Source organism: Austrofundulus limnaeus, unplaced genomic scaffold, assembly GCF_001266775.1.
Source record: "Austrofundulus limnaeus strain Quisiro unplaced genomic scaffold, Austrofundulus_limnaeus-1.0 Scaffold3, whole genome shotgun sequence".
NCBI classification, from domain to species: domain Eukaryota; kingdom Metazoa; phylum Chordata; class Actinopteri; order Cyprinodontiformes; family Rivulidae; genus Austrofundulus; species Austrofundulus limnaeus.
In genome coordinates this window covers 4446477-4455177 of record NW_013952405.1, presented here as the reverse complement: position 1 = coordinate 4455177, position 8701 = coordinate 4446477, and the positions used below count along the sequence as shown (strand labels likewise).

Sequence of the window (8701 nt, the reverse complement as noted above, 5' to 3'; positions counted from 1 at the left end):
ACAGGTGTGTCTGCAGCTGTGAAAACTTATTAAATGTGTCACTTCAGTGATGACTTTCATTCTGGCTTCATGACACACCTGTTTGTGGTGCACAGAGACACCTGTCTGTGGTGCAGAGAGACACCTGTCTGTGGTGCAGAGAGACACCTGTCTGTGGTGCAGAGAGACACCTGTCTGTGGTGCAGAGAGACACCTGTCTGTGGTGCAGAGAGACCTGTCTGTGGTGCAAAGTCACTGTGGTGCAGCAGCATATTGTTCTGCATTTCTGTTTAGGCTATTATTGGTGGTTTTTGTAGCCGTGGCTTTGTGTCAAGTTGTACAGATCGTCTGTAAATCAGACAGGTTTCCCCCGTTTTACATACAGACCTGTAGGACTGGCTTATAGATTTTTTTATTATAAACTTATTACGTTCAGAGCTGGCAGCCTCTCCCTCCCTGCTCTTTCTACCACAGTCAGCAGCACACACCACCCCCTGCTTCTCCACGTCCGACAGGTCTGTTCTCTCCTAATTGAAGGCCTTGGTGTGAAATGCTCGGCCCGCCACTGTTTTTGGGAGAACCCCCCACAGAGGTGAGACATACTTTGCAGGTGCTACAACACACAGACAGGCGGCTGCAGGCAAACGTTTTTCTGCACTGGCAGTTACAACAAATGACATAGAGCAGACGGTTTTTGTGTTACTCGCCTGTTTTCAGCATGTAAGAGGAAATCCAACAACAAAAGTCCAAAGGAACGGTAGTGTATAAGTCATGTGTATGTCATTGCATGCAGCTGAACCTGGCATCAGGGTTGCAAGATAAACAGAAAAATATGTTTTTCCCTCTCCTTTTCTGTGAACATGCTCACTAAACACAACCCAAACCTCATCTTACAACACCCTCACTCAGCACATACAGATCAACATATTTTCATGACTGTACAAAAGTTCAGAATTTCACATCTGGCAACCCTGCCTGGCACACTACTGCAGAGAATCCTTGCAAATGTGTGTTTTTTGTTCATTTGTCCCAATAAACATTGAAAATATACCAACACTTTTTAAAGATTGTTCTTAGGTTAACAGAGACCCACTTCCATCATCGTTGTGGATGTAAGCTGCAGCAGACTCAGCTGGTCTGTTAAAGACCAGTGGGGATACCAGGTAGAGGGAAAGTCTGCTTATTACATTTTCTTTTCTTCTATTGTTTTAGTTATTTTTTTAGTTTACTTTTGATCAAAAAAACAGTAGAAAATGAAACAATATTATTGGTCTATGGTGCATGTCTTGATACCAGATGGCAAAGATATAGCCTTGAACCATCATGTATGGGAGAAGTGGGTGGAAGTAAACAGTCCTTTAGTGTATTGGGTGATATTTGTTGGCAATTGTGTTACACAAGAGACTCCATGTTGTCAAAGTCACCTCAGTATCTAATATTTGAAACCAAGTTTTTATTCTGTCAACAAATCCCTCTCTAAACTGTACCCCATGCACATATTTCACTTTGTTTCAAAATACTTTATGTCATACTACTGGTGTGTTTACAGGCATTTTACTGGCTTTTTAATATTTTAGCTGAGATTGTCCTGTTGAATTACAATACTTTTTGCTACTTGTTTAAATACTGTGAATAGTATGTTTACATGTGTGCAACGAACGATTCAAACGCCTCTTCTGCTGCACTGTAAAAGMAAAAAAGAAAAAAAAAACATAAAATGTTTTACAAAAAACCCCACTGTGATCCAGATGACTTTTATCAACTGTATACATAACTCTGCATGTCTTCTCCATCTTTTGACCAGTGTATTAAAAGTGCAAGGGATTGCTGGGATGTTTGTCAGCATGAAAAATTTCACATTTGTAATTTTAAACTTGAATTTTTCACAAGCCATATGGAGCTTTGATGCAGACCCGGCACGGAGTGCAGCTTTAGTGTGGAACAGCATCTAAGGAGGGCAGACAACCTGTCTCCACACATCACATAAGAGAGGCTTTTTGAGCATGCACGTGTGTGTGTGTGTGTGTGTGTGTGTGTGTGTGTGTGTGTGTATGGGTTTGCATGTGCATTCATTGCTGTCTGTGTGTTTGACCACATGTTCCTTTGAGCTTGTGAGAGCACCAGTAAACTCGTATGTCTCTGTCCTCTTATCTTTTTTTTTCTCCTCTTCTTGGCAGTCCCAAAGCATTTCAGAGCAGTTTTCACTAGTCTCTAATTAAAGGGGATGTATTGAGACTGCAGCCTATAGACTGAAAATCAATGACTCGACAGTGTGTGGTAAAGTGATCAACGTAATCGCTGTTCCGCTTTGCTTCAAAGTCCAAACCAAGCTGTTTTGCCAAGACTATTGGCAAAGCCACTGAGACGTTTAACCAGGGACTAGACTGCCTACATGCAAGATGTCTTAATCGAAGGAGATCTTTGACTTACTACTTAGACTTGTAGCACTCTGTTGCCTCATGTATGGATAGGTGTGCAGCTTTCTTACTGAATCTGATAAACAAGTATGCACAAAAAATATTAAGATTTATCATGCACATGCACGTTTCTACACGAATGAGCACAACTGCATGTGTGCAGCTTGGAGCACCTTGCTCCTCCCATCAGTATAAATACACAGCAAACTTCTACCATGTGTCCAAATAAGCATAGTAAATTAAACAAGTAAGGCAAAATAAATAAATAAATAAAATTACTGAATGATTAATAGATGTAGTATCAAAGGTGGAGGCAAGCAGTAAAATTTTATTTAGTAGTCATTCCTTTGGGGTTAGTAAGAAAAAAAAACTATGGAGCGGCAGAAGGTGGCAACAGCTGGTATGAAACATGATTCGAATTCCAGTTCTTCCCTGAGATTTAAAAAAGTGRTCTGACATCAATGAGTCACTGTGCRTTTTAGGGAAATTCATGGCACAACTCAGGAACGACTGTGAAAGTTCCCAATATGTTGGGCTGCACCCTCTGAAAGGCTTTGGTTGTGAGAAACCCAACATGCTGAGGCCTTGAATTGGCACTGGTGAAGCAYGGTTCCTCCTAGTTTCCCTCAGAGTAACAGAGTTCCAAAAGAACAGCCCTGGGACTCTAAATCAAATAAGCCACGTATTGTGTGGCAGCAGGTCTGTTTGTTTCTTGAAAACATGTTGAATTCTTCTATTGGTGAAGTCCACCAGCAGCACCAAAGCTGCCATTGTTCTCCCCATTATGTTCAACTTTATTGTGCATAAAACTTTGTTTTTTTAATGAAATTAATAAATTTATGAATGAATGAAATGAATGAATGAACTTTAAGCATTTATTAATGGCCATATGTCATTGTCTACACTATAAAACATGACCTTGTTTTTGATTTGCTKTTCATTTCTTTTTWAATTGGTTTRTATCTCRGTCMTTTTGKCTGTTTTCTGCAATTTATTACATGACAAGGATGCTACCTACTACTCTTTGTAGTGTGCACCATCACAATGTGTGACATGTACAGTACAGTAATGTAGAAATATTTCCATGAGTCATTCACTGATCTTCAAAATAACAAAGTCCAATWGATTTAATATTTTGTATTTTATGGCTACAGGTGTTTATTTACCGCCTGTGTGTTTGCATACATTTGTGTGTGCACAAGTATTAACCTTGAGTTGACTTATAGGGTTGTAATCAGTAATTGTGTGATTACATGTCTGCTTTTTTCCACCAAACAACCTGCACTTGTATAAATTTGTAGCTCCCCWATTACCAGTTTCTCTACAATCAATCACCCATTAATGGGAGGACACACATACTATCCACATGCTCACATACATAACTGCCTCTAGAAAAAACAAAATAAATGACATCATGAAAAAGAAAAAAAATGTCATTGTATATCGTTTCGTTATTTTCTTGTCTCACCTTCTGGTTTCAGTGTTTTCATGACTTTTTGCAGACCTCAGCACTTCACTAAATAAACGCACGAGCAAAGCAACTCACTAAGAGAGAGAGAGAGAGAGTCCTTTTCTCTCCATTCATCCTTTTTTAACATCCTTCCTTTTATGAAAGTGTTTGTCCTTGTCTTGTCAAGAATCTTTCTTTGAGAGCTGGTGAGAATACCTGACAGCCACAGAACTGGAGAATCAACTTCACCCATGATCAAATGCAAARCATGCACACACATTGGTCCTCACATTCCAGCAAGGACACCAATTTACTGTACAGATACATTAAATCCCATAAAGAACCTTGTTATCTAGTAAGAACATTGTAAGAAGTTCTCAATTTCTTCACAGAAGGCCAAAAGACTGGTACACTCTTCTGAGATGAATTATTTTCAATGGAAAAAAGAAACGCCATTTTTTCCCCAACCAGCTACTAATGAATCACCTGTAGATATTTAAGATTCTGACTACAGTTCAAGAACAAATTTAAAAGTTATTGTAAACAAAGAAAACACCTGTTTTTCCACAAACTGTAATTTTTAAATTTTCTGTTTTTTTTATTTATTTTTTGTTTTGTTTTGTTTTCACTTGTACAATATCCCCATATAGCAGACAGGTGGGGGTCAGATCTGGTGTCAAGCTGGTGCTGCTGGCTTAAAAAAATGGAACAATATGTAAGTTAACAATACCGCTGCAGGTACATATAGTAAAAAGCTCAGATTAGTATACAGCTGGCACATTCAGAGTGCTCCTCTTTAAACCTTTTTCCATAGAGGAATGAGATTTTCAACAAAATCTGATCACTCACAATCGACGAGGCAAACATATCTGACTTTAGGCCTTTACATGCAGTGATCCGCCCACTTGACCAACATTAGACGGATATCAAAGTTGGAAAATACTAACACATGGACACACTGCTCTTTGTCTGCGCTGAATGTTTATTGAGTCACTATATCRTAATAATGGGGCTGCATAATGCAAGAAAACATCATGGATTTAAATGACTCTAACTGAATTATGTAGATTCCATTTTATATATATATAAATATATAACTGTTTAGTGAGTGTTGATCCTGGCGACCTGCCTCTGTGGTCCCATATTTCATTGTAGATGTGACCTCAGCCTTCCCTTGGGTGGCACGCTGTCTATTCACTACAACTTTACAACATGTGAAAAGAAATTGGCTGCAGAGGCTCCCCGCGGTGGTAATCTACAAGAGATCCAATACTGGGGGTGTTGTAAACACGCAACCACCGGCCGGCAGCAATATTTACGAGACACACAAACAGATATACAGTACACACACACACACACACACACACACACACACACACACACACACACACACACNCTCACACACACACACACACACACACACACACACACACACACACACACACACACACACACACACCCCTTACCTGTGTGGCTCCGGTGTGCATGTGTGAGGGAGGCCAGACAAAGTGATAGCAGTAGACTCCAAACACCTACTCCGCAAATCCAAAGACCCCGTTCCCGCATTCTGCCAGAAAAAAATAGAAGAACAAAAAACAGTCAGTTTGTTTGTCCACCACTTTAGGTCAATTTGAAATCCCTGAACTTCAAATAACACACTGTAACATTAACAATGACATTTTGTGCAGACATTTATTGTGGTTTGGTGACACTTTGCCCTTTCCTACTGACCCCAGCAGGTCTGACTTTTCACTTTGAGACATAATTTTGTCCAGACATCTATGGTTCTGGTATTTTTCCCCCCATCATGTGTGGAGTGGCAGTCAGCAAAAAGTTTCCTAGTTCAAGAAAACAGCTTAATGATGCAGCAGAAGTTCTACACTCAGGGTTCCTGCAGATCCTTAAAAAGTCTTAAAAGGCATTGAATTCATCAGTCCAAAAATAAGGCCTTAAAATGTATTAAATCAATCTTTCAGAAGTCTTAAAAATGTCAACACAATGTACATTGGATGACTGTAATTCATTTCAAATATTAAAACAATTGGTAAAAGTATTTCTTAAAATATTCACATGCAAACATCACTTCCTGTTATTTCACAAGCAAATATCTCAACAACTGYCCATCTGAGCAATATGAAATTTGTTTTGTTATATGTTAATAATGTTGTCTTTCCAAAAATGCATTCACTTTTCTAGATCCTAAAACATCCAACTTTACGCAAATACTCCAAATTTKGGGTTGTTAGAGGATTTCCAGAAATTAAATTAGGTTTAAAACTGACTGCTAAGAATGTTTCTGCTATAGTTATATATGGATAAAAACAACTGGTCTATCAGCAATATTTTAATACTTAAACAAAAAATACCTTGGTTTATGAGTTTCTGCTAGTTTTTCTTTTTGTTGTTGTTGTCATTTGTGTTTATTATGCAATTGGTCTTAAATTTAATTTCACTAGGCATTAAAAAGTCATAAAAAGTCTTAAACTTAACTTGCCTTAAACTGTAGGAACCATGTACACTGTAATTTGACCAGTTATATTAAAGCTTTCCTTTGATCTGTGTTGTATTGTTGCATACTGCATTGCCTGCTAGTACGTCAAACGATTTTTGTCAAAAAAATTTAGATTGCATTGTCATCACTATACATTATACCATTATACTGGTCATTATACCAGTCAGTTTTAACGTGGTATCTATTGGATTTAGTCTAAAACAGAATGCTGTTGTTTGGACTGATTTTTGAGACTGTGATAATGCTGTTATTAGGACAAATGCTACATTTGATTGACCTGAAATCTGGAAATAACATCATGTCCAAAGTAACCATGACCTTGTTGAAAACTCAAAAACCTGTGTGATTTGCTACTTATTGCGCACAATAYAAACAGATAACAATGAATGTCTCTATATGGTTAAAAGTCTCCAACTGAAACAGGTTGTACAGTATATTACTGATGTAATTAGATCAGAAGTGACAGAAAAAAATGCATTTTACTGCATCTGCCTGTATATTTTGTGCATGAGGCAGCCAAACTGGATTTTAAGGTTTGAATTTGCCAGTAACTTTCCTAGTTAAGGGTAGTTTTTTTWATTTGATTTTTCAACTCAGAGCTTGGAAGTTTCAACATCGAGTACCATACAAAACTTAGAGAGTAATACTAGCTCGTTTGAATTYACAAAACAAATTAATCAGGAGGAAACTGTATCGCAGTCTTGCTCTTTAGAATTTACTTTTTGAATAAGGTTAGCTTTGATTTATTTGATTTTAAAACATTAATTTTACTGAAAGTAATAATGTCTTCTTCTAGTTTTGGCAGTTGGCCCAAACTTCCTGTGATCGAGCATGTTTTAAGTCAGATCCAAAATTATTTCCATTTTTTTGGTGCCGTTAGACTAAATTTCTGTTGTTTGGTACAAATCAAGACCCAAAGGCTATTTAAAATCACTAACTATGATACATATTAAAAGCAACTGAAATAAAGATTTGGAATTTTTAGGCAGCATCTACAAGCACATAAATAATCACCACAAATGTGCCAAACAGTGCACTTGCACATTCATTTTTTTAGAATACACAAGAAGATAACCCATATGAATCAGCACAAATAATTGGATCAGCAGCACCAGTTCTACCTATAGATCTATTTTTGTTTTACATTATTTTGCAGGTTATGCAAAATGATGAGTAAATCCTCAAACATTCTCCCTGCCTAAATGTTGGCTTTTGYTTTCAATGAAGTGAGGGAATGCATAGAAAGCAAGTACTTTAAATTCTGAGCACTAAGTAGAACATAAACCGGCACAACACACAAACAAACTGTCTTTTTTTTCCACCAGGCGAACAATTTAGTCTATTTCTTTGTGTACGTTTGCGCACTTATGTGAAAATATGACAAGAAGACACAAAGTCTAAAGTAAATRTATGAGACAACATACAATGTAGAGAGCAGCTTGCCATCTGTTGGACCTTTTTGCATGATTTATTCACATTAAAAAAATCATCTCAGTGGAGTTGAGAGGATGTACTGAATTTGCTCCAAACGCCACACTACAGTCTCCTCTGCTACTCYTCTTGGTCACATCGCAAACAAAAAGAAACTGCAACCCTCAGCCAAGAGTGGATTTCTGTGTTGTTTTTGATAAGGGTTGCTGTGCAAAGATCTAATTGAACATGATCTTTTCTTGTACTTTAGAGCCTCTTGTTTTATTACTGAAAGAAGGGGGGCTGCTGCAAAAGCTTTCACACCAAATTAGAACAGCCAGACCCAACTGACTGTGTAATACAGCGGCTGAGTATAAAATGTACTTACTCAAATAGAAAAAAGAAAAACTTTGTCGCTCTTTAGACATCTTTTACGGTGCCGGGTTACTTTTCTCGCAAAGCCAAAAAGGCATCACAGAACAAGATAAATAAATATATAATGATTATTGTGAAATCCTTGAGAAGACACCAGATTACTGCTGTAGTGATGAGATTACACACACCTGGCTGAATCTGAATATGAGCAGATGCTTTTATATGAGCACATGAACTGTATTTATAGGCATACAGGCTGTCTGGACGTGTGGGTTTGTGTATGTGTGTGTGTGTGTGTGTGTGTGTATTTTTGCCACAAGGAAGTTTGTGTTAAGTCCTGGCTGGAGTTCTGAGCTTGGTGTGTGAGTCATCTGGCCAGGCAGCCAGGCATTTTTAGAACTGCAAGAAACTGCAAAGCCTGACTGAAGAAGCCAAAGCTTTAAAGGCTATCACACACTTATATTTACACACACACACACACAGACACACACACACACACACACACACACACACACGCACGCATGCACACACGAACGCGCGCGCACACACACACACACA

General features: G+C 38.1%; 1 protein-coding gene across 1 annotated transcript in view; it reads right to left on the bottom strand.

Annotated features, from left to right (window-relative positions):
* LOC106524427 (protein FAM19A2) overlaps positions 1-8701 on the bottom strand; it is a 105343-nt gene that overhangs the window by 44232 nt on the left and 52410 nt on the right. Inside the window, exon 2 of the mRNA XM_014018232.1 lies at positions 5313-5413. Within this exon, the coding sequence (XP_013873686.1) occupies positions 5313-5412 (100 nt within the window). The 5' untranslated portion in view covers position 5413. The remainder of the gene's footprint in view (positions 1-5312; positions 5414-8701) is intronic.